Source organism: Talpa occidentalis, unplaced genomic scaffold (assembly GCF_014898055.3).
Source record: "Talpa occidentalis isolate TD23 unplaced genomic scaffold, MPIMG_talOcc4v2.1 talOcc4.7, whole genome shotgun sequence".
Classification (NCBI taxonomy): domain Eukaryota; kingdom Metazoa; phylum Chordata; class Mammalia; order Eulipotyphla; family Talpidae; genus Talpa; species Talpa occidentalis.
The window spans coordinates 1,520,521-1,545,468 of record NW_023605083.1 but is presented as its reverse complement, the minus strand read 5'-3'; the positions used below and the strand labels follow the sequence as shown (position 1 = coordinate 1,545,468).

The window sequence follows — 24,948 nt, the reverse complement described above, 5'->3', positions numbered from 1 at the left end:
GACGTCCCCTCTGACCCCCGGCTGGAGTCAGGCCCTCAGCACAGGTGCCCCCACCCTCTGCCACTGGCCCTAGCCCTGGGCAGGCGCTGCGGGTCACCGCCACGTCCCCGCATCCGGCGCTGCGTCCAGCGCTCGGCCGCCCGGCACCGGGGTCGGGGAGCCCGCGCAGACCCTCGACGGTCAGCATCTCCCTGGGCCGCCTCCTGCCCCTCCCTGCCCTCGCGGCTGCTCCTGGCCCTCTGGGCGGGGGAGGCCCACAGCCCCCTGCTCCCCCGCCCCGCGCAGAGGGGTCCTCGCCCTGCTCTCCTGGCCCAGCGCCCGCCCACTTGGGGGCATCCAGCGGGAACTTGCAGTTCCAGCCCAGGCTGGCAGAAGGGGCTTCTGTGCCCCTTCCCGTGTGGGTGGGTGGGGAGGTGGGTGCTGACCGCTGCCCCTGCGCTGCCCACGGCAGCCCCGCGGCCACACGGGCCGCGCCTTCACTTCTGGCTGTCAGCGGCGATAACACCCTATTAAAAGTTGAAAATACATTTTCCTCCTGCCGATCTTTTTCCTTTTCATTTAGCAAACATTGATTTTTCCCCCTCCTGCGGACGGAATAGAAATGAAATCACACGCGTCTCTTTGGGGTGATTTACTTGTCAGAGCCGGAGGCGGGGCGGACGGGCCTCTCCTTGCCGCGCCCCCGGACCGCCCGGCGACCCCGACAGCCGCTGGCCTCTCTCCGCGGCTGCCCCCCGCGCTGGGAAAGGCGCCCCGTGCCAGAGAAGCCTCCCCGGGAGGTCCAGAAAGCGCCTGTGACAGAGTCGAGTTCGAGGCCGCTGAGCGCCCAGCCCCGTGAAGGGGCCATTGTCCAATTAACCTGATTCGTGTAGACACCGCGGGGATGTCTGTCTGCACCCGCCGCTGCGGGCTCCCGCTCAGGCGGCCGGGGCAGACGGCAGAGCTGGCAGCGAGAGCCTGGGGCTCCCGGCACACCCCCTGCCCGGCCCTGCCCAGCCCGACTCCGGGAAACGCCTCCCTCGCGGGGACGCGCCAGGGTCTGCGGGCCTCAGCAGGGCTCGGAGGGCCCGGGCAGGCACCTGCAGGCGGCACGCGGGGAGGCTGGGCTGACCCGATGCTTCTACCAGGGGAGTGTGGGCGAGTCACGCTGCGCCCGCTTCCTCCCTGGCCCCCTCATCTGCTCCCAGAGGCGTTCGGGGGGCCTCTGCCCCGGGAGACGCAGCCCCTGGTGTTCACGGCGGGAAAGAGGACGGCGGGGGTGGTGATGCGCCGGCGGGGGTGGGCTGAGGACAGGCGGCGGTGGTTCGCTGTCGGTGGTGACTTTGCTGTAGATTACGGTGGCGCCGGTGGCCGCGGCGCTGGTGGTGTGGCGCCGGAGATGGCGCTGCCAACGGGAAGATGGAGCAGCGTTCTCCCGGCGCGCTCTAGTCAGCCAAGGAAGCAGCCTTGCCAGAAGCGCCACCAAAGGGATCTCCGCCACCGAGAGGCAGAGCCTCGTTCCTCTGCCCTTGAACCTGAGCTGACTCTGCAGCCAGCTCAACCAGGAGAACACACGCCGGGCACGCGCCCCCCACGCCTAGCTTAGGTGAAACCTTGCAGCCTGCCTGCCCCCCGGACATTTTGGGACATTCTGGAAACCCTAAGTGGTGGCATTAGAAGTCCTGCTCCCCTGCGAACACCAGGCTGGAGAGGCCTCCGCAGGACGTGGGGGTGACAGTCCCAAGCTAGTCACGCTGTAGGAAACAGCCTTGTTTGGAAAGATGTCTTAGGCTGTCCAGGCCAGCTGAGTCCCCAGTCAGTGAGCCCTGTCAGTGCCTTGTGGGCCGGAGGGGCTGCCCAGTGGGGTGCCTGATGGGGTGCCTCACCTGCACAACTGTGAACCGTGACAGGCGGTGCCTGGGGGCCCCTAGATTGGAGCAGGTGTGCTGCGCAGCCGTTGGCACCTGGCGGGAAGGTTCTGAGGCACGTCCCGGAGGAGCATGGGTCTACAGGAGGCCGCCGGCCTGCCGGACCTTGGCTGTCCTGGGGTCCACTCTCGACGAAGGGCCCTCTGACTTGTCAGCCTGGGGGAATGCAGGTGTGTTTTGACGTCGGGGCTCACGGAGCTGTGAAAAGTCACAGAGAGAAGGCTGTGTGTGGGCTTCTGGGAAACTCAGCACATGGGAGCCAGGCGTTACCCCAGGTCCCCGCAGGGCGCCACCAGTGTCCCCGCGCACGCCGACCAGCTTGAGGTGAAGCCTGAAGCCCTTGGTTGCAGATCTTCCTGTTTTTCTGATGTAAACGTTTAAGCCGTAGGTTTCCCGCTAAGCGCTGCTTTAGCTGCGCGCTCCCACTTTTGCCATGTGGGGTCATTTTGAGGTTGTGGCTGCATCTGGAGGGGCGGCCTGGACGCAGCAGCACACCTGGGGTTCCATGTCCAGGCCTGGGCAGACGTCGGCCCCAACGAGGTGAATTCTTTGACTGCAGGTGGAAAGTTCGAGGCATTGCTGGATTCTCACGCACCCCAGCACCCACCCACAGCAGGCCTCGCTGTCCCGCTCCTTTCAGATGCCATCCTGCCGGTGTTGCCTGACGCCATCTGTCCACCTCTGCTGCTGGCAGCGCGGCCACCCGCCTCGTGACTTCTCTGTGGCATTGTTGCAGACCACGGGTCACTCCGTGTCGTGCCAGCGCCCATTCATCCCGGAACTTAGTTTCGCCACCTGGAAAGCCAGCGAGCGTCTCGTGGTCACCGCGAGTTCCATGGCCCTGGGAAGAAGTGTCTTCGCTCCGGCCTGCGGGTCATTACCCGAAGCTTGATAATCGTGAAATAGCCCCAATTACAACCGTCCCCACCCTGCCCCCACCTGCCGCACCCCACTTCACAGGAAGGGAGATGGAGGGCCAAGAGCCCGTGCAGGCACGATCCCACGGCTGACCGTGGAGTGGGGGTGTCCCTGCAGGCCTCCCTCCTCCTCCGGGGCGGCCTTGCTCTTGGTGACCATCTGCAGCATCAGTGCGAGGCTGAGGAGTCTCTGGCCTCAGCCGGGCAGGGCCTGACCCCTGCTCCCGAAGGGCCATCTCCCGAAAAGGCGCACGTGAGGCTGGCCGGCCGGGCGTCGCTCCGGGCGGGCTTGGGAGTGTGGGCGCCGCTCGTGGGCAAGGGGCCACCTCCTTCCTCAGCCACTCCGAGGATTTACGGAGTCCTGGGTGAGAAGACGACTCGTCCCACAGCCACGTTCTGTTTCTTCACAAGCCAAGACGCCCTGAGTGTTTGCTCTGCGCACACCGCGCCTGTTCTTCGGCCCCGCGACGGCCCTGGGTGGGGTGGGGCGCGCTAGTGCAGCCGCTCACTTCGTGGGGGAGAGACTGAGGCCCGGGGAAGTGACTTGCCCGGGGAAGTGACTTGCCCGGGACACAGCGCCAGCAGGAGCCCAGGCCACCCAGCGCCCGGGGACGCGAGAAGTGGAGGCGCAGAGGCCGCCCCTTGGATCCCGCGTTGGAGGGGGGGAGCAGAAAGGGCCTCGGGGGTCACCTTGTCGGAGGCCGGGGGCCTGGTCAGGCCAACGCAGGGACGACTCGTAGCCAGGAGGACCTACTGTGTGCTGGTCCTCTCCACGCTGGTCTCTGACCTCAAGAAAGGTGCCGTGGCCTCCACTCTGAGGGCAGGTGCCAAGGGCGAAGGGGTCAAGGCGCTCCACGGCGGGGCGGGGCCGGCTGGCCACGGGAGAGGGCCGGCTCTCTGCATCCCATGCTGGGCCCCCAGCGAGGGGCGTGGGCTGCCCCACAACAGGGCATGGTGTGAACTGCCGGCCTGGTCCGGCCACCTGGACTTGCTCAGCTCAGAGCCTGACCTCAAAGGCAGCAAATGCAGAGCGCAGGGCTGGACCTGGCGGGGAGCAGAGTGGCCAGGTACCCCGGCGAGGGCAGCGCTGGAGGGCCAGGGCCCAGGCCCCACCAGCCCTGACTTTAGCTCTGTGTGTGGAGTGGCTGCAGGTGGAGCTGCTCCCGGGAGAGCCGGGGATTCTACAGGCTGTGGCCACAGGCACTACTCCCCAGGGGTGCCAGAGGGAGGAGCTGCAACCCCACTGAACCCCAGTGTCTGCTACAAGCATCCAAGGTTGAAAGGCCTGGGGGCTGCAGTGAGGTGGCCTTGGGCAAGTTTTTCCTTCTTCTGGACCTCAGAATACAGCGTGTGAAGTTGGGGAGGGTGGGAGGGAGAGCAGGCCTCCGGGGGATCCAGGGTGGTCTGGGGCCTCCTGGGCCTCGACTGGAACAATGCTGACCCGGCTTGGCCCACTGGACACTCGCTTGGGGCCCAGCATGGGATGGGTGCACACACCGGCTCCCTAGCCCTCTCCACTCTGGGAGGTCAGGCAGGCTTTGCTCTCCTGGACCCAGGCTCCAGGCTGGACCAGCCCGGGGCAGCGCCAGGGCAAACTCCAGTGTAAAGGCGGTGGGCAGGCCCCCAAGCCTGGCTGCCCTCTGTGGAGGGGGCTGGATGCATTTATCTCTGCGGGAGGACAGAGCACCTGTCGGCAGGCTTCCAGGGAAGGCAGATGGAGGCTCGCCCCACAGGCCAGGGGTCCCTGGGGGCTCAGACCCCCTGGGGTGGCTGCTCCCCTTTTAGCAGCCTCGTGGCTGGGTGATCGGGGCCTCCCGAGCCTGGGCCGCCCAGCCTTCAGTGGCAGGATCCAGGGCTCTGCGCCACCCTGGCATCTCCGGCCCCCCACCCCTCCTTCTCCTGGCCCTGTGTCCTCCGTCTGGCCCGTGGGCGTCTGGTCTGCCTGGGCCGGCACAGGCTGGCTCGGGTGGGACCCGGCTCACGGGGTGTATCCACGCCAGCGGCTCCCCTCCCCCTCGACCCGCCACCAGCGGCATTTGGCATTTGAGGGTGCTCGGGTCCGGGGCACCATCTGCAGCTCAGAACCTCGGGACGAGCCTGGCCATTCATCTGTGTTGGCAGCAGACAGTCGGGAACAAATGCCAAGTGGCTTCTGCGTCAGCTTTTAAAACCACTGAAATGATCTCACTCGTCATGCTGTGGTCCAAATATTTTGGCCATTTAGACACAAGCTTCTGTGCTTGTGAAATTAAGTGTATTATTAATCTCGCCTGGCCCCGTGACAAGCTGGCAGATCAGATCCAGATCCTTGCCGCCGACCAAGGAAGGTAAGCACAGTCTTATCTGTGCAAAGCGGACGAGGATGTTTCCAGAAGACGCTGGTGGAGCCTGGCCTGTCTAGTGACTGGATGTTGGGGGGCTGGGCGCCCCCTGAGGAGGGGGCGCGGCAGGGTGGCTGGTGGGGCCAGGGCTGGGCCCGCTGGGGGCTGCAGAGACGGAGACCGGCCCTGAGCTGGTGCTGCCCGGGCTCCGGGGTCCAGGGGCCATTGCCAAGTGGCTTCTCCCGTCACAGCAGTGAGGCCTCCCCGAGGAGAACAGGAGGGCTCTCGGGGCGCGGCTCCGGCTGCACGGCAGCTCACAACCACGGGGCCCTTCTGTCCAGACTTGTGTGCGCCTGCAGCTGGCCACCTGTCTCCTGGGCTCCTGCTTTTCTTAGGTGTTCCTTTTTGTACCCCCCATCTGTCCCTGAGGCCCCGTGCACCCCTTCTGCACCCCCATCACAGGACCCTCGCTCCCTTTACGAGCGCCACTGGCTTCTGTGAGAGTCCGCTCTGTAGAGGCGCCCGAGCGAGCGTCCGAGCGCCGCTGCCGCCCTCTGGCTTCGCCGCGTGAGTCCTTTCTTGCCAGCCCTTCTGGCGGCGAATGGCGGCCTGTCGTCTCTCCAGGCAACTGGTGGGATTTGGGGTGTGGCTGGACCCGTGCTGACCCCATCCTCCACCCGTGGACACCTAGGGTTTCCACGTCCAGTCCTGTAAATGACGCTACAGTAAATTGCAGGGCAGGGAGCTCTTTGAGTCGGCGGCTGTTCGGATGGCTGCCCAAGAGCGGGCTGCTGGGTCCGACGGTCAGCCCAGAAACACTGTCCACCACGGCTGCCCTGGCTCGCACTCCTGCCCACGGAACCGTGAGGGCCCTTCTCACACGTGGCCTTTGGTCGGGTGGAGATGGCCTCCCGCGGTGTTGCCCCACCTGCAGGCCGTTGTCCACCTGACCACACACTGCGTCGAGCATATCGGGGTGGGCAGCTGGACACTGTGCCCGGCACGGCACAGGGTGTCAAGTGTGTTCTTGCCTCTGTGGGCCTAACCCAGCACCGCCACCCGGCTGTCCATGCTGGGCTGGGGGAGCCTGGTCAGCCAGCTCCGGACAGCCTATGGCCAGCGCTGCCCCATGCAGACACAGCCCGTGGCCACCCAGCCCCCTGAGGGCTGCTGGGACCCTTCTCCTCCTCCTGTCTCCCCAGCAAGGTGCCTTCTGAGGGCTGAGCCCAGACGGAAGCCACCACGCCGTCGGTGGGGATGCACATCGGAGCATGGAAAGTGAACTGGATTTACCTGAAAAAACTAAAAATGGGGGCCTCCCTGGTGGCCCGGGGGTGAGTCTCAGGCTGTCACCGCCGCGGCCTGAGTGCGATCCCTGGCCAGGGAGCTACCCACACGGCACGGCAGACCTCTCCTGTCTCCCCGCTGTCCCCTCCGCAGCGTGTTTCAGTGGATCCACCTGTTCTGTGCCCCACTCTGTCTCTGGTGAGTCCCCCTCACCCCCCTGCACCCCACTTCTTCTACACAAAAGTAAATAAGATCTTAAAAAAAAAAACAAAACTGAAAATGGAACTGCCGTGGGACTCGCAGTCCTGCTCTGGGCTCCATGTGGAGCTTGGGAAGCCACACCCCGAGACTGGTCTGCCCAGGAGCCCGGGGCGGCACGCTGGCTCGGACACGCCAGGCCCCTGTGCCCGCTGGCGGGGAGGGGCGAAGACGGCCCGGCCACACGTGGGCACCACTCAGCCCTTGGGCGGGAGGGGAGATGGAGCCAGCCCCACAGCAGGCCGGGGGCCCGGGGGACCCTGCAGGACAGCAGGTCAGGAAGGCACAGACGCCAGCGCCTCCCGCCGGCCCACGAGGGGCCGCGGGGATGAACTGACAAAGCCAAATCATCTGAGCCAGCAAAGTGGGGGTGCTGCGCTGGGGGGGAGCTGAGCGAGAGGGGCTCAGAGGGGCATCAGGGACGGTGTGGAGGGAAAGGAAGGCAGAGATGGTGGGAAACGCAGGCTGAGCCTGGGCTGGCCCCTTGGCTCTAGGCGGACACCACCCGGCTCCCCATCTGGGCACAGACTCTGCTGAGAGCCCTTGACCCGCTGAGAAGGCCCCCGAGGGCCCTGAGGGATCAGGGGGGTCTGAGCCTGGGGCTCCCTCCCTCCCCGCTCGCCTCTGCCCTTCCAGGCCGAGCCGTCTGACGACACGAGCTGCCTCGAGTCCTGGGGTGCGTCCCCGGGGTCTGTCTCCCCTCTCTGTGTCTCCACTGCCCTGGGCAGGCGGGGCCGTGATGCCCACATTCCAGGGAGGCGAGGACAAAGGGGTACAGGTCGGGGGCAAGGTGGGGCAGCCAGCTCCGTGAGCACCCACCAGATGCGGGGCTCTGGAGGAGTGCAAGTCGGGGTTCCTCCTCCGGGGAGGCCACCAAGCCGCCGGCAGCGCCCTGTCCCGGGCACTTGCTGGCCGTGGTGATGGGGTCTGGTGGGGAATGCGGGCAGTGGGGGCCCCAGGAGGACCAGGGGCCCCCCAAAAGGGGTGAAGAGAATGAAGACTCATGTACCCCCACAGCTCAGGGGTGCCATGTATGTGGGGCTCATTGGTGACGCTCTGGACCAGGGCTCGCCTCCCGGTCAGCCCGCCGTCCTGCCCTCCAGAAGCTTGGGGCGAGGGCGCTGAGGCCGGGACCGCATACCCCAGGCCACTGCCTCCCCGCAGGTGGCTCCGGGCTCCTGGGTGACCTCATTTCCAGGACAACCCCCCCACCCCAGGTCTCCTTGGGAGCAGGGCCCCTCGTCAGTGGGAGAGAGGCCACTTCCTCAGCTGCGGACTCGGGCCAGAGTCATTGTACAGGTAGGTAAACCGAGGCCCTGGAGGGGAAAGGGTGGTTCTCCTAAGAATAGAGGGACACGAGGGCCCGCCCCGGCCGTGGAGAGCTCGGAGGCACAAGGTGGCAGGGCCCGGCCTCCCTCCGGCTCCCTCCCGCTCCCCTGCTGACCCTTGAGTACCCCAGACTGTGCGGAGGCGGGGTGTGGGCTGGGGCTGGCCAGGGAAGCGGACCAGGCGGAGAGACAGGGGGCGCAGGCTTCCAGGGGCGCTGAAGCCCCTGCCAGGCGTGGGGGGTGCGCGGGGGAGCCCAGCAAACTGGAGAAGGCCCTGTTGGAGCGGAGCCTCTCGGTGGCTGCGACGTGGCCAGGTGCGGCCAGGGGCCAGCACAGCGGTCCGGCCAGTGCTGGCCCTGGAGGGGGCGCGGGAGGGAGATGACTCGAGGGAGGGAGGTTGGGAGTTTGGACTTTATCCCAGGGCAAGGGTGCGCAGGAGAGGGTTTCAAGCTGGGAGCGGCACTGCCGCTGGGAGGCGGCTGGGGGGCCGCTGCGCCATGCTGGGTGGGGGACGGCCACCAGGTGAGGGGTCCTCAGCAGGGGCGGGTGTTGGGGCCTCTGCGGTGGGGACCCTGAGCTGCAGTCTGCAGCCAGGCCAGGACGCCCCACCCCGCCGAGGGTGCAGAGCCGCGGGGGGCAGGTCGGCCGGGCCGCCTCGCTCACGGCCGGGGCGGGGGCTGCGCGGTTTCTCTGGATGGAGCACCCAGGCGCTTTAGGCCAAGTGCCCCCACCCTTTCCCATCCTTCAAGGCAAACCGGCCCCTCTTTACGGCGCCATCAATAACCGCTCCGTCGCCCGCCGCCGCGGCCACATACATAATATTTAAACCACATTGGCGGGTGACAGAGATGAACGGGTATTTTTAATCCCAACAGGCTATTACGGCTCATATCATGTCTGTCAAATAAACATTCGGAATCATTTCCTGTTATCTTTATGGGGGCAAGTTGACTCCGGCGGGGAGACGGGGCGCTGCCGACCCGCACCTCTCCCACCTCTCCGGACCCCGCGAGCGCGGGAGATGGATGCCGCAATTGTCGATAATAAGTGCCCCGATGAAAGCCACCCTCTCCGGCCGGGCGGGCGGGGGCTGGCGAGGGACGGGCCGCGGGCCCTTCTCAGCTCCTGGGATTCCTCAACTTCCACTTCCCGTCCCCAGTCTCATCTCCTGCTCCCTGCCCAGCTGGCTCTGCTCCCCCATTTTGCAGACGGGATTGAGGTCGAGCGCCGGTGACCGAGCCTGGCTGTGGCACCTGCCCGGCGCCAGTTTTCCAGGCTGCGGCCTTGCCCTCCGCTCTGGCCTCGCTGCCCCGGGCGCCCTGGCTCACCCACCCACCTACGTGAGCCCACAGGCCGCAAGCGCAGGAGGGGCGTGGTGCTGGGGGGTCTGGCCTTTAACCTTCACCCTGAGCCTGGGGCCCGGTCAGAGCCGCTGCCCCTCTGCTCAGGGGGCCGGAGGCCGGGCTGTGAGGCTGCAGGGTGGGAGAGTGTGCAGGTGTGCGCCGGCCAGCCACAGCCCGAGACCAGCGGTGTCCTCATCTGTCCCCGCGTCTGCCACCCCTTCCGAGCGGCCCTGACTTCCAGCCGGAGCCACAAGTCCCTGCCCCCTGAGGCCGGCCCCCGCCAAGGACAGGTCTGCCTGAGTTGGCCACTGCCCCCCAAGCTCATCCCCATGCAGCCCCCTAGGGGACCAGGAGGGCCACCTCTGTAGGCAATCACAGGAGCCCAACTCTCTTGTGCTGCTGGTGCTGTCCCTGGGGCCAGGCCCGAGGCTGAGCCCCACCTGGGCAATGGTGGAGGTGTGGTCTGGGCCCTGTCCAGCAGCTGCAGGCCCTCCCCAACCCTCCCCAGCCTTCCTTTCCCCCCACTGCCCCTCCCCTCCCCCATCTTCTCCATCCCTCCTCCCCCTCCTCCTCTCTACCCCTCCCCTCCCCTCCCCTCACTTATCAGAACCCACCACTGCAAGCCCAAGGACAAGACTTGGGGGGCTCCTGTCTGACGGAGGGAAGGGACCTGGCTCGGGTGGCCCTGGCCTTGCTGTGTGATCTCGGCCAGCCCTTGGGCTTCGTCGTCCCCCGGCTTGAGTTTCCCCGCAGAGGGGGTCACCCCGAAGAAGCTGCAGAGACTGGCAGACAGGCCCCCCCCACCCCCCGCTCTCCAGGACAGGCTGCAGGTGCCCAGCTGTGTGTGGGGGGGGCGAGGCCCCGGCTCCCCGTGGCGGGGGGTCACAGCTCAGGCGCACCGACTGCCCCTCAGGGAGAGTAGCTGGAAGCAGCTGAGCCGGCCCTTGAGCGGGAAGCTGGGATCCTCCGCCCAGCCCCCGCCGCAGGGACGGCTGGCAGACGGCGGCCTTTCAAAATATTATTCACCGAGCCACGCTGGAGACTGTTTACAGGACCCAGCCGGGACGGGAGCGCAAAGCAGGGCAAAGTACCTTGAAAAGCATTCTTCAGGGAAATTAAAAATAAAAAGCTCCAAACAAAAACAAACCCTCTCAGATCTCAGGTTGTAAATAGATGGCTATTACTATAAAAATATTTTTGGCTGCAGAAGCACATGGCAGGAAAGCCGGGGGCGGTTTTTTCCATGGTTAGCGTGGACCCGGCCACCCCGGCGGGCAGTGTGGGTCCTTTGCAGCAAAGAGCCCTGCCGGGGAGGGAGGAGCCGGGGAGCCTTCTCTTATGACCGGAGCAGGCGGGCCTGAGGGTCGCCCTCGGGCAGCTGAGCCCCGCAGCCTCCTTGCGCCCTCCAGGAGAGAGGCCCGGCCTGGGCTCCGGACCTGGGCTCCTCCCAAGGCCGTGGTCTCCGGGGCCCTTGGCCTCCCCTGGGGCGGGAAGCGGGTGGAAATTTGTCTGTATGAGGCTGGTCTCTAAGGCGCCAACTGCTTCAAAAAACACTGTCTAGTTTTGCGTGGCCGGGTGGGGCTGGAGGAGGGGCAGGGGCCCAGGGTGCCGGCTGCCCTCAGTCTGGGCGACTTCAGACCCTTGAGACCAGCTTTCCCACGAGGGCCCGACAGGCGTGTCCCTGCCTGTCCGCCACGTGGGCAGGCGGCCTGCGCTTCCTGTGCGCGGGGACACCCATCTCCAGGCCGTGGGCCCTGCGGGTCCTCCTGCCGGGACCCCAGCCTTAACTGACAGAGCCCCTGGCCGCCCTCCCCCCAAGCGCACCTGAGGCACCAGCCAGTCTGGGGCCTCTGGCCAGCTGTGGCCCTGCTCTCCGGTCAGTGTCCGAGGAGCTCCCTCTGCCTCACTCCCTGTGGGCGTGCCCTGGACCCCGTAGGCTGGGGCTGCCTGGGGCTCAGCAGGAGGAGCAGCGACTCCCACCTCCGGGCACCTGGAAGCGCCCGGCTCCCACACTACCTCGTTCAGCCATCGTGACTCAGCGAGGAGGGTGTGGTCACGCCCACTGTGCAGATGGGGAAACTGAGGTGCGTGGCTGGGCACTGCAGAGCTGGGCGCTGGCCCAGGCCTGGACACCGGGGCCACGCCTCCACCGAGCGTGCAGGCGGGAGCCCGGACAAAGGCCCCAGGAGGTGGGCTGAGCTGCCAGGAACAGGGCTGTTCCTGTTGCCCACTGCCGCCGCTGCCCGCCAGGGTCACCCAGGCCCAGTGCCACGGGGTCTTGGGTGGGCTGTCCTGCCAGCGTGCCTGGGAGTCAGGCGGGCCGGTGGTGTCCGCTGCCCACAGGTCGTCAAGCAAAGCAGGCACGGGGGGCCTGGCACTGCTCTTCCAGGGCTTGCCAGCAGTGAGGGGCAGGGTCAAGGAGGGGAGCGGCTGCCCCCTGGCCGCCTGGCCAACAGGAGCCAGTTTTAGAGGCAGCGGCTGAGCTCGAGGAAGCAGAGACGTGGGTCTGATGACAGCGGTTGGGGCTGCAGTTAAACAGGCTGTGGCCGGAGAGGGTGAGGGACTGGGCCCAGGAGCCAGTCCAGCTTTCTAGAGCCGGGAGGGGGGACCCCCCTACAGGCTCTGCAGGGGGCTGGCTGTGGAGAGCTCCCCAAGCCGTGGTGGCCACCCACAGCCCCTCAGGACACTCCCGCTTGGACAGGACACGCTGGCCTGGGGGGTTGGGCCAGTGGCTGGGGGGAGATGGTGGCTGATGGTGCTGCCCCTGCTCGGAGGACAGTGAGGCCGTAAGGGAGGTCGCCCGGGCAGGGTACGGCCCCTCATGCGCGGTCTGGGGGGGCCTCCGGGCCGGGTGACCGCGATCCCGGCGCCCCTCCCTCTCGGTCACTGCCGGGCCCACGTGAGGCCTGCCTGGCTGGGGCCCGGGGGCGGCCAGCGCCGCTGGGGGGTGGGGGGGCGGCGGGGGGGGGCCGGCCTGGGCTCCCGCAGGTAGGCCCCCGAGCCCCGCCGGCCGCCCCGCGCGGCCTCGCGCTTCCTTTCGTTTTTAAACAACCGAATCACGAGCCCAGAGTCGGGCAGAGACCCGGCCCGGCCCGGCCCGGCCCGGCCCGGCCCGGCCCGGCTGCGCCCCCCCGCGGGAGGGCCGGGCCGCCAGGGGCCAGCGGGCGAGGGCGCTTCCCCGGCCGCGCTCGGGGCGGGTGGCCGCGCTGCCCGCTGTCCCCGCGCGCCGGGGCCCCCGCGCCCCGCCCGGGCCCGCCCCGCGGCCCCTCTCCGGCCTCAGTTTTCCCCCGGGGCGGCGGGGCCGGCGCTCGGCGCGGCCGCGGAGACAATGGCCCGGCGCCCCCCGCGCCCCCCGGGCCCCCCGGCGCCGGGCGCCGCCGCTTCTGGCGGGCGGGAGGCCCGAGCCCGCGCCCCGCGCCCGGCCGCGCCGCCCCCGCCGCCCCCGCGGCTCCCGGGCGCCCGGCGGAGGCGGAGCCGCAAGTTTGCGGGGCGCGCGCCCGCGGGGGGGGCGGGCGCGGGCGCGGGGCGCGGGGCGGGGCGCGGGCGGGGCGGGGCGGGGCGGGGCGGGGCGGGCGGGCGGCGGCGCGGGGCGGGGCGGGGCGGCCGGCGCTGCGCCGAGTCCGCGCCCGTCGCGGGCCCCCCCACCCCCCGCCGGCGCCGCGGCGGGCGCGGGCACGGGCACGGGCGCGCGCGGCGCGCGCGGGGCGCGGGCGGGCGGGCGGGCGGGCGCCGGCGGCGCGCGGCGCAGAGTTTACATTGTTGGGCGACTTTTGCAACAACTCGCCGCGCCGCGGCCTCCGCGCGCCGCCGCCGCCCCGCCGCCGCCGGCTCCCGCCGCCCGGGCCCGGCCGGCCGCGCCGGGGGCCGCCGCGCTCGCCCGCCATGGACACCAAACACTTCCTGCCGCTCGGTGAGTGCGGGCCCGGCGGGCGGCGGGCGGGCGGCCGGGCGGGGGCGCCCCGGACCCCGCGCCCCGCAACTTTTCCCCGCGCCGGCGGCGGGCGGGGGGCGGCGGCGGGGCTCGGGGCGCCCCCGGCCCCACTCCCCGACTTGGCCCCTCGGCCGGCGGCGCCCGGCCCCGTTCCCGGCCCCCCGGCCCCCCGGCCCCCCGGTCCCCCCCGGCCCCCCGGCCCCCCCCCCCGGCCCCCCCGGCCCCCCGGCCCCCCGGCCCCCCGGCCCCCCGGTCCCCCCGGCCCCCCCGGCCCCCCGGCCCCCCGGTCCCCCCGGCCCCCCCGGCCGCGCGGCGCAGGGACCCGGCCGGCCGGGCGGGCGCAGCGACTTGGCGGGTCCCCACGGCCTCGCGCCGCCGCCGCTCCCCGGCCGGCCCGGCGCGCCCCCCGCGGCCCGGGCCCCGCGGCCGGCCCAGAGCGGCCTGCGCTCGGGGCGCACCCCAGAGGCGCGGGGCAGCTCGGCCGCCCCGCCCGCGAGGCCGCCCCCCAACTCCAGCCGGGCCGGGGGGGGGGGGGGGGGGGCAGGCCTGCGCCCCCCGCCCCCCGTCCGCGCGGGGCAGGAGGGCGGGGCGCCCGGCCGGGGAGGCTGCGGCCGGCGGGGCTGTCAGGCCGGCGGGGAGAGGCGCCCCCGGGCCCCGGGCGCTCTGGGCCCCGGTGGACGGCCCGGCCCGGCCCGGCCCGCCGCGCGCCCGGGACTTGGAGGGACTTGGAGGCGCGCAGGCCGCGCCGGGGGGGCCCGTCGTCCCGTCGGAGACTCGGGCCGGCCGGGCGGGCGCCTCCTCGGGCGCCCCCGGGGGCAGGACGGGCCTGGGCGCCACAGTGACAGCGGAGGTTGTGGGGTGTGAACCCCGCCCGGGGCTCCGGGGTGTGGGGAGCTCGCGCACTCCGCAGCTCCTTTCCTCCCATTAAAGTTTCCCGAGCACCGGCACACGCGCGCACACACACGCAGACACACACACACACGCAGACACACACACGCAGACACACACAGACACACGCAGACACACACACACGCAGACACACACGCAGAGCCCGGCTCCGAGCAGGAGAGCCCGCTGTGTCGCCCGCCCCCACCCCCCCGCCGGGAGAGCACGGCCTGTCCCTGATGCCCGAGGGTCCCGGGGTCCGCACACGGGGTCGGGCCTCGCGGTGGCCGCCGTGAGGAGGCCCGTGTCTGGGAGCCACTGCCGGGGCCGGCGGGGTGGGGTCTTCTCCCCACCCGAGGGTGGCCTGTGTGCAGCCTGGGCCCTGCCTGAGAGGACGGCCCGGGCCCTGATTCCATTTTCTTTTTTTTCTGAGCTTGTGTCCAGCTCTGAAGTCCTGGGAGTCGAAGGTCCACTCGAGCGCCTACTAGCCCTGAGCCCTTTTGTCAACACAGCCTAATCCCTGGGGGTGGGTGTCAGAAGGCCTGTCCTGTCCAGGGCCGGCTGGTCTCCCGGGCCAAGACCCGGAGCTACTGGCCAGGCTTCACCACCCCTCTGGGCAGTCTGGCCACTTTCGGGCCTCAGGCAGGCAGGGCTTCCTTCTCCCTGTACCCACTGCCCTGGGGCTTGGTGGGCCCAGCACTTGCCCTCTCTTGCCCAGAGTCTCCCAGCTGCTGCCCGCTGGGCCGCCCGGTGAGGGCAGGGACAGGCCCAGTACCGTTCTGGTGGTTGGGTAACGTGTGTGAGGCAGCCCCTGTTTCCTGAGCCTGCTGCCCAGGGTGGGCTAGGGCCTGGCACCCGCCGGGGGTGGGGGCTGGCACGGTGTCAGCCTGGACCGTGGGGCAGGGAGGCCGAGTCTGCAGCGGATGCCCCAGGTCTTGCCAGACCCCCTGGGCTGCTGGAGGCGTGTTTGCCCAGACCGGGACGGGGCAGCCAGCGGGGGGCAGAGGTCCTCCTGGCTGTGCTCCGGGGAGCTGTTGGGGACCAGGGCAAACTTAAACCCCCGGAGAGGGGCTTCTGGTAATGCCAGAGCCCTCGGGACCCAAAATAGAGCACATTCCGGGGCCTCCCGAAATAACAGGGTCATGTGACTCTTGGGAGGCCGGGCCCGGAGGCTGGACTTGGAGTGGCCTGCGAGGCTCTGCTGGTCCGGGCACTGCGGCTGCTGGGCTTGTTTCATGCGGGGGTTCTGCTTGCGGCGGGGAGCGGCACGGGCTTCGGCGGGCCTGGCCGTGCCCCTGGCACCTGGCGTCCTCCTCTGGTGCTGGCGGCTGGGCCAGCCGAAGCCCTGAGCCCGGTGCCCAGATGTGGGTGGCACGCGGGACCCAGGAGGGCCAGGACCGAGTGAGGCTTCAGCAGAGGAGCCGTGCGCCCTTCCATGGGGGTGGCCGCCGGGGGCCTGCCCGGGCGGCTCTTCCAGCTGTGCCTGTCCTTCAGGGCGGCACGGAGCCTCGCCCCCTCGGGGAGGCCCGCGGCCTGCTCTCCCTGGGCCCCGCCTCATCCTCTGTGGCCGGGGACTTTCTGATGGTGGTCTGGGGAGGACGCCTGGGGGCGTAGACTTGCTGAGCAGGCATAGGATGGGCACTCAGGCATGGGCCCCTGCCAGGGGGCGCCTGAGCATGCAGCTCCGGGGCCTGGTACTCGGAGAGGGCCCGAGGACAGCGCAGTGCAGGCTGCAGGGGCGGGTGGGGGCGGGCGAGTGCCTTTCCTGCTGCCCTAGACCCTTGGGCCGGTCCCCGTTTCGTTTTCTCGGGCTGCGCTGTGGGCCCTGGCCTCCGGTGCGCCGTGGGCAGCAGCCTTGGGGGTGGCCCTCTGGCTGTGCCGGTGCAGGCTGCTCCACAGGCCGCAACCTGCCCGCCCGCCCCTCCACGGCTGGCGTTTGTCTCCGTGGCCTTGAGGTGCCCGTTGGCGCATTTCTCTGTGTGGGAACTGGTGGGGCCGGGCAGGACCGGGTGGCCGTCCTCAGCCTGAGTGTCCGGGCAGTGGCTCCTGGGGCCAGTGACCACTTGGGCTCATGGCTGGCAGGTGGGTTTCCTGGGTTGCTGTGGACGGGGGTGGTCCTGGGTCAGGCTTCCCCCGCCTCTTCCTACATGTCCCGGCTCCCCTTCCTCGAGCCTGCGGGGTTTGTGTTTTAAGAGGCCCACGTGGTTCCAGCCTCACTCTCTCACCCCTCCCGTTCAGCTCCCTGTGTCACTTGCTCCCCCACCGGCCTCCTGAACGACCTGGCCAGCCCTGGCGGGGCCGGACCCCAGCAGCTGCCCCTTCCCAGGGCGAGGCTCCCACCAACTGTGCCTGGTGGCTGGACCAGAGGTCAGGTCGCCGGGGTCTGGTCCTCTGTCCTCGCTTTCCATGTGTCTGCGGCCTGCCGGGCTGAGCCTCAGCTGCCCGCCTGTGAAATGGACGCACGTGTGGGCCTTACCCAGCCAGGGAAGGCATCTGTCTTGGAGTTTGTCCAATGGTCCCTCGGAAGCAAGGCTGTGGCCAGCCCCCGTGACTCTGGCCAGGTCAGGGCGGGTCCAGGCCTCGCGTGCTGGCCCAGCCCGGGACGCAGCGGCGATGGCTGGTGGATCGGATGCGGGAGCAGAGGCAGAGGGGTGCCCTGCCCGGCGCTCCTGTGAGGCGGGGCGCCCCCACCCGCTCTGCCCCCACTGCGCTCGCCCGCAGGAGGCCCGCAGGAGGCAGGTGGAGTGCGGGGCTGGCTTGCACACCCACTGAGCCTGGTGCGAGATGTTCTGAGTGCTTGTGCCCAGCGCCTCCCAGACAGGGAAATTGCACCCTAGAGTTACAAAGCAATTGTCTAGCTCAGCAGCTGAATGAGCGTGAAATGGAGCAGAAAGCAGCTAAATAAAATTGGTCCAGGCCTGTGCAGGGGAGAGTAGGGCACTCGCGTGTGCAGGGCTGGGTGTGAGCGGGCTGGCTCACCTCATACTGGGTGCTGTCGCGGGCAGCAGCTGCATGCCACCCTGGCCGTCGAGTTCCCGGGTGAGTGGCACTGGGGCGCGGGCCGGGGCCTGGTCTGTCTCCAGACCGGGCTGGGTCCTGGTGCCCCTCCCTGTCCCGTTTTTCCAGATCTCTCCCCGCTTGTCCAGGGCCCTCTGCTGCCTCTGTGAGGACGCTGCCAGCTCAGCCTGGGCGCCTGCTGCCTGCCTGGGACTGGACGTCAGGACCTCGTGGAGGCCGGCCTGCTGTGCAGACAGGCAGAGCTGTCCTGCTGGCCAGGGCCTCGGTGCTGCTGCTACGCTCCGGGCCGTGCTGCCTGCTGCCTCTCCTTCTTGACCGGCCCCAAGTGGACCCAGCCCAGGCAAGCGTGCTCCAGAGGCCTCCTGAGGCTCAGTTAGCATTTTCAGAAGCCCCTGGCGGCAGGGCCTGGTCTGCCTACCCGGCTCTGCGTGGCCCCTGTGCTGGGTCTCTGGCACACGCATAAGTGCTACATGCTTGGGGACGGGGCTCTCACCCCTGGTGCCTCCTGAGGCCCAATGGGGATGAACGATCTATGTCCAGGAGTCTCGGTAGGGGTGGGTGGGTGGGGGGCTGAGGACCGAGTTGTCTGGCAGTAGGTTCCTACGGCCAGTGAGGCCTCTGCAGCGGGCCCAGGCCAGGGCGGGTCTGTCTGTAGCCCCCACCACTCGCACCCAGGCCTGCACACACAGGCACACACAGTGCACACAGGTGAATGCGTGTACACACGTTAATATGCACACACACAGATGTTAATATGCACACACACAGATGTGCAAAGTGCACAGATGAATGCGCACCTGCATACACACACGTGCACACTCGCATGTGCTCACACGCACCATGAACGTGCCCCGCATGCAGCCACCACGGCACACGCCGCTCCAGGTGGCTCTGGCAGCGTCGGGGGCTCTCAGATGGGCTGGGCCTGGAGGCGGGTTCAGTCCACATGGGCCTGGATGGGCCTGGTCTTGCTGTCGAGGGGTGGCTGTGAGCCTGGGGGGAGGCCTCCTGCGGGAGCCGGTGCTGCACGGGCTTTGGGGGCGGCACTCGGGCTGTGGCCGCCCAGACAGTGGTCGGGGGCTGCCTAGAGGTCCTGGTGGCTGGAGCTGGGCAGGCGGCCCGTGTGGGGGAGGGGCTGGGCTTGGTGCCAGTCGTGGCGGGAATGAGGCCTCCGGCTCTGAGTGCAGTGCGGGATGGGGAGGTGGAGGCAGGCAGGAAGGAGGAGGGGCTGGTTGGCCCGACATGCCAGGGCCCCGTGAGTGGCCTTCACCCTGGTGTCCCCAGGGCCCTCCCTGAGAGACCTTCACGGCGGCCCCTGACTCTGTCTGCTGAGTCGGTGCTGAGGGCGCCCTCACTCTGAGCCCCTGCTTTTGGGTCGACCCAGGTTGGCCTCAGCCTCTGCACTCCGTGGGCACGGGCTGGAGGTGGCAGGGCTCGGTGGCGGCTGTCCTGGGTCTGGGTCCAGCAGGGCGGGGAGGGGAAGGGAGAGGAGCTGGACCTGGGCCAGGCCGGGTGTAAATCCTCCAGCAGCCGTCGATAAACCCTGTGGAGTTCAAAGCTGGCTGCGGGTGTGGCCACTGGGCCTTAATGAGGTTACTGATTCAACAGATTTCCTGGTGCTGTGCCTCGAAGGGGAGGGTTGGGAGGCGGGGGGGGGGTGCGGGGGGGCTCTGAGTACCCCGTAATTGGCCAATTTAGCTTAAGTGTCCGCACTGGCCCCGGGCAGAGGTCAGGTTGTGACAGCCCAGGTGGCCAGACCTGCGGCTCCCAGGCTCCCTGGCCGACTTGTCCAAAGCCCCATGGCGCAGGCGTCCACGGCAGCTGGCATGTGCCCCTGGGAGTCCCTCTTGCCTGGCTCCACCCCGCAGTGGGTGCCCCTGGAACACGCAGCAGGCGGGGCGCTCCTTGTACCCTCCTCACCCCATCTGGCTCCGCCTCTCTCAGGCTTCCTGAGGGCAGGGAAGTCTGCAGTGTGGGCACCCTGTGGCCCCCAGTGCTGGATTTAAGGTGGCTGCCCCCTGGGGGGTGCGCCCAGGGCCCTGGGGGGAGGCTGGTGCCCACCATCTGGCACACCAGGCAGGGCTGCTGTTGTGTCCACGTGTTCAAGACGAGGACTTGAGGTGCAGGGTGTTTAGGGACTTGCCCGGGTGCCCTGGCTGCCGAGGGCCCAGAGCGCGGGTGCTGGGTCTGCGCTGTGGCGGGTGTCCTTCCTTGAGACCCCAGCACCCCCCACGCCCGACACCCAGCTTGGTCCAGACTGGGGCCCTCTGCAGAGGCCATGGCTGCGCCTGGGGGAGGACGGTGCGTCCTGCTGGGGCGTGTCCTGCATCCCCTGGTGCTGTGCATCTTCCGGGCGGACGCCCTCGCCATGTGCAGGAGGGCCAGTCCCCCGTGCAGGGTGCAGCCCGGGCTCTCCTCCTGGCCTTGGGGGTCCCTGGGGCTGTCTGGCTGCCAGAGGCTCTGCCTGTCCCCTGCACCTGGGCCTGGTTCCCAGGATCTCTGCTGTGCCATCCCATGGGCTGCACCGTTGGGCACCAGGTCTCGGGATGTGCCCTGCTCCTTCCCCACGGCTGAGCAGACAGCGGGCAGGACCCGGCGGGGCAGGGACTCCTGTGGTTATTGGGTTGCTCCAGCTGTGCCTAGTCTGGTTCTGAGTGGGGGTGAACAGCACGTGGGGGGAGGTGGTGGACCGTCCTGCCGCCGCCCGAGGCCAGGCCAGCCTCTTCTCCCCTGGGCGCTGACCTGCCTGCTGGGACGGCTCGCAGCGCCCCTTCCGCCGCCCAAGGTGGAGGCCTCTGCTCTGTGTCACGGGCCTGCAGCGCCCCCCCACCGGGCACCCACTCTCTCTCCTCGGTTTTCTCGTGTTTAAAGCCTGTTGGTGAGGGAGGCGCCCTGCGTAGCATCTCCTGAGTGGGGGCTGTGTGGCTTGGGGGGGGCCACTCCCCTTTGCTGGACTCTGTTGCCTCCCTTGGAAGCTGGGAAGTCGGGGAGGGTTCAGAGAGGAGGGCTGTTGCAGTTGGGCTTCAAGGGACGAATAGGAGTTTGTTGGATGGGCTGAGGAGAGGGAGCCGGGTAAAGAGAACAGGAGTCCTGGAGAGTTCTGGCCCCAGCCCCAGGTGGGGACATGGGTGGGGTTCCTCCCTGGAGGGTTTCAGAGGCTCTGACTGCATGACTGGCCCTCCAGCTCGCCCTTCCCGGGCGGGGTATAGGTCTGGGCTGGAGGGCGACCTGTGTGCCTGGGGGTGCGGTCAGCTGGTCTGAGAATCATTGACCCTGTGAGCGGCTGAGGCCTGGCTGCAGGCAACCCCTCTGAGTGGGTCCTGCTGCCCTGGTGTCCCCTCCACTGCCTGGCCCTGGATGGCCTGGTCGGAAGAGGCCCTAGCAGGCCTCACGGTGCAGTAGCGCCGTCCCTTCCCCACCACCTGTCTGTGCCCATGCCTCTTGGCCCATCCCTGCAGTGCCCTGGCCCTCAGCTGGGAGCTGGGCATGCGTGCCGGGCTGTCTGAGGTCCCCACTGGCTCCCCGACTGGATGGGGAGAAAACAGCTCGTGCTGGGGCCAGAGTCCGTGGGAGGTGGTGGAACCGCCCCCGCCCCACCCCTGCTGCTGGACTTTCAGCCTGGGATCAAGGTCGGGAGGTGGGTCTTAGGCACTGGGTGCTGGCCACTCTGGGCTGGACAGTGGACTGGGGCGGGGCAGTGCCCACTGTGGCCTTCCTAGGCCCAGCTGGAGCCCAGGGTCTTCGGGGCAGCCAGGGCCGCTGCCTTCTCTTTGCAGTCCCCCTGGGTGCAGCGTCGGGGCACTGGCCCCCTGGCCTGCAGCTCAGCCGGTGCTCTGAGCAGGTGGGCACTTGGGCCTCTGCATGGGACTCGGCCTCTGTGACTCCGAGACCCTCAGCCCCGCTCCCCTGGGTCTCCTCAGTTGTAAAATGAAGACAGGAGGACGCTGGGCTGGGGAGGAGCTGGTGCAGGGGCTGTTTGTGTGGAAGTCCTGGGAAGCCGGCACTGACCGGCCACTTGTCCCTGGGGCCTCGTACCACGGGCCCCTGACTGTCCAGGAGCAGCCCTGGCCCGACCCGCACAGCCTCAAAACCCACTGCCGTGCTCTCGTCGCTGGGACACCGTGGGGCAACTGTCAGTGTGGTCATGCCCACCCCCCCCCCACCGTCAGCTGGCACTGACTCTGGGAGTGGGGGCCGCAGGGCCAGGCCAGGCCCCCCAGAGTCCATGCTGAGGCCGCATCCATGTGGCCATCCATGTGGCCGCATCCATGCGCATCCACGCATCCAGGCATCTCGGAGCGTGGGGCAGAGGGGGCCTGCCTGTGCGGCCCTGCTGGCGCCCGATTCCTCTGCCTCTTGGACACTTGGATGCAGGGTCGGGCGCGAAACCCATCCTGGCTGGCGTGCAGAGCGCATCTCCCACCTGCCTGTGTCCATCTGTCTGTCCGTCTGGCTGGCTGCAGCCGGGGATGCAGAGGTGGGGGAGGCCCGGCCCCCGGGGGAGGCGGCCCCGGGGCCACATGGCATGCGTCTTAGAGTGGACAGCGCCGGCGCAGAGCACGGCGACTGGCCGCCCCTGCCCACTCAGTGTGGAGGCAGCAGAGCGCGTGCTAGAGGGAGCAGGGCTGGAGGAAGGAGTGTCAGCCTGGCGGTGTCCGCGCGCTGGCCTCTGCGTGGGCCTTGCAGACAGATGTGTGGGGCGCACCGGAGTTTTCTGGGAGAGGAACCCACGTGCTGGCTCACGTTGCCAGGGGCCTCCTGGGCTACAGGTCCCGGCATCAGCCGTGCCCCATCTCGGAAGTGTGCCCCACCCGCAGGGGCCAGCTCGGGCGCAGCGCAGGGGTGGGAGGCTGCCGGTGGCTCTGTCCTGCCAGCCAGCTGCTGGGCAGCATGAAAGGTGCTGGCGACAACCAGGGTTCTCGGGGCCCCCGCGCCCCAGCCTCCCCTGCGGCTGCCGGTCCACGGGCAGTGCATGGTCAGCAGGCTGCAGAGGACCGTGGGGACTGCTGAGGGGTGTGGCGGGGAGCGGGACACGGGAGGCGCAGGCGCGAGGGCGCACCCACAGCCGGGAGGGAGGTGTGTCCGGAGCGGGGCTGCGGGAGTTGGTGTCGGGCGCGGGGGTGGGCCCGGTGGCCCGAGGCGGCCGAGCAGGCACGTGTGGGATCTGGGGCGGCCCTCGGAGGGTCCTGGCTGGGCAGGGTGCCAAGCGGGGGGAGAGCAGTGGAAGGCCAGGCGGTGCCTGCGTGCCCACAAGATATTGCAGCTTTTGCCAAACCAGGGAGGCCGTGATGGCGGCGGCTTTGGTGCGGGCTGCAGAGCAGGGCAGAGGCCTGGGCGGCACTGGGCTGCCTGCTGGGGCGCTGGCGGCGGGCGCGTGCAGGCCTGGGGAGCGGGATCCTTGGGGCATCCCGGAGGAGGGAGAGGCCGTGGCTTCAGAGTGTGCCCCTGGCTTTGGAGACGGGGCCCCCGCCCCTGCCCTTTCAGGCCTCAGAAGAGCATTTCAGGAGCCGTGGCCTAGAGAGGAGCCGTGGCAGCAGCTAGGGCCGGGGGGCCGTGGCGGGGGGCCAGGGGGCGTCCCAGCACCTCCTGCCCGGGGTGCAGGTGGGCATCCTCTGCTAGGGGGCTCTGCTCCCCCGTGACCTGGTGAGGTGTTTGCAGCTGTCGCGCCTGGGACCCCGGGCTGGGGCTGGGCTTCGGGGTCTGTCCCCGACTTTGCTCCTTGCGGGGCACTTGCTTGAGAACGAGAGGCTGCCCTGGGCCCGTGGGCATGTCAGAGCTGGCCTTGGCCAGCGCGGGCCTGGAGGGGTTCAGGCCTCTTTCCCTGCCTGCAGATGGGGCTCCCGGCGGGCGTGTGTCCCGGGCTGGGGAGGCGCTGCAGGTGGGGTGGCCCCCACCCAGGCCCCCGCACCCCCAGCCTGGGCGGGCGGCCCCCATCCCCTGCAGTCTCCAGAGCCTCGCCGGTGGAGATGGGGAAGGGTGTGTCCCCGCGCGCTGGCGGCCTCCCTGCCCATGCCCGCCGCCCAGACGCCTCTGCTCGTGGGAGGCCGTGTCTCGGCGTGGGTGGCGGGCATGCTCTGCGACCCGCAGGCCGGCACGGTGGGGCTCAGCTCCCGGAACCCTTACTGGCGCGGACCTCCTGATACGCTGTGGGACTCACGGCTGGGGGTGCAGCCAGGACCCCAACCCCTTGGCCACCCCGTCCCTGGCTCTGAGGCTGGGCCTGTGGGCTGTGGGCTCAGGTCACACCCTTGAGGGCGCAAGCAGGCCTCGGGGAGACCTGGGTCTTAGGGTGTCAGGACCCAGAGCAAGGGGACCCTCCAGGCCTCCCTGCCCTTGCCCTCCCACCCCTCCTGGTGGCGCTGTTCCTGACGCCGCCATGACCTTGGGCATCTGGACACTGGGCTTGGCCCGGCCAGAGGATCTGGGTCCCCGCAGGCCCGGGAGCACGTGCCGGGCTCCTAGTGAGCGCCTTGGCAGCTGGCGAGCGGGACAAGTGCCTGCTGACCGGCGGGTGAAGCACCCACCCCCTAGACAGGGTGCCCGCCTCACCGCCCACGGGCTGGGTGCGCCCCAGGGTCAGGTCCCGGCTGCTGGGAGTGTCGGGCCTGGGGGAAGTGGCTGTCCTGGCAGCAGGGTCTGTCATGCTCACCCAGTGCGAACGAGCTGCCTCGTGCCAGCCCGGGAAAGGCCCGGACGGGTAGGAAGGAAGGCTTCCTCTCATTGTGTGGCTGAGGAAATCGAGGTCTGAGCCGCGTGGGGCGCAGGGCCAGGCACGGTGTGTCCTGCTGCCCCCTGGGGGCAGGGCGACTGCACAGATGGGGGGTCCTGGAGAGGTGGTGGCTGGGGACCAGGGCACCCCACCACTCTGGTGCGGGGCTGCTCTCTGCCTGGGTGGACGGGCCTGGGTGGCGGATCCATCTGGAGGAGGCGCGGGAGGCCTCGCCTGAGGTGCCGAGGCCTGGTGGCCTGGCCTGGCCTGGCCGGGCTGGGCCCAGGCTCCTGCCTGCGGCGCTTCCTGCCGTGGCCTCAAGGTGGGGGACATTCCTCACCTGGGAGGGGCCGTCGAGCCGCCAGAGGGCTGGGACATGCCTGGTTTCCTAACAAACAGCCGGGCGCTGGAGCAATTTTATTTTTATTTCCTATTTTTACTTCCCCGTTGGCTCTTTTTAGCAACTCTGGGTAAGAGAGTTCCCCACCCTCCAGTCTCCACCCGGCTTCCGGCCTCCCGCCTGGGGCCTCATGGGTGAGGGTGTGTGACCCGGGGGGCTGTGGAATGACGCCCCCCGCCCCCGCCGCAGGGCAGCCCCGCCGTCCTCGTCCTCGTCCTCGTCCTCGCCCTCCGGAGGGAGTGGGCCTCGCCCGGCGCCTGCGGCCCCACTGCACTCCTGGGGCGGCCCGAGTGACTGGGTGTGCGCAGGGCGGGCCGCGAGGGTGCAGGTGGATAAACACACACAGGTGTTCCTGCCTCCGACCGGCCGGGCAGGGTCTGCTCGTTCAGACTGCGCCACTGCGGCCCCTGACCGGCCCCTGAGGGCTGCAGGGCCCGTGGGCCCACCCCAGGGTGGCAGCTGTGGGTGTGCCCGCCAGCTGGGGTCTCTCCGTGGTGGGGGCTGCTGCCCGTGGGGACATGGGGACCCTGGGCTGGGGTCACTCCCCTGGGCTCTTGGTCCGGCCTGGCCTGGAGTGAGGGGTCTCTGCCGGCATTGGGGCGCCTGACCTGCCTCCAACCCGGAGCCCGCGCCTGAGCCTGGCA

The 24,948-nt window shown here is 69.4% G+C and overlaps 1 protein-coding gene across 1 annotated transcript in view; it reads left to right on the top strand.

Annotated features, from left to right (window-relative positions):
- The first annotated feature begins 13,220 nt into the window (after positions 1-13,220).
- RXRA (retinoid X receptor alpha) overlaps positions 13,221-24,948 on the top strand; it is a 67,172-nt gene continuing 55,444 nt past the window's right edge. The window contains exon 1 of the mRNA XM_037492943.2: positions 13,221-13,271. Coding sequence (XP_037348840.1) covers positions 13,244-13,271 — 28 coding nt within the window. The 5' untranslated portion in view covers positions 13,221-13,243. The remainder of the gene's footprint in view (positions 13,272-24,948) is intronic.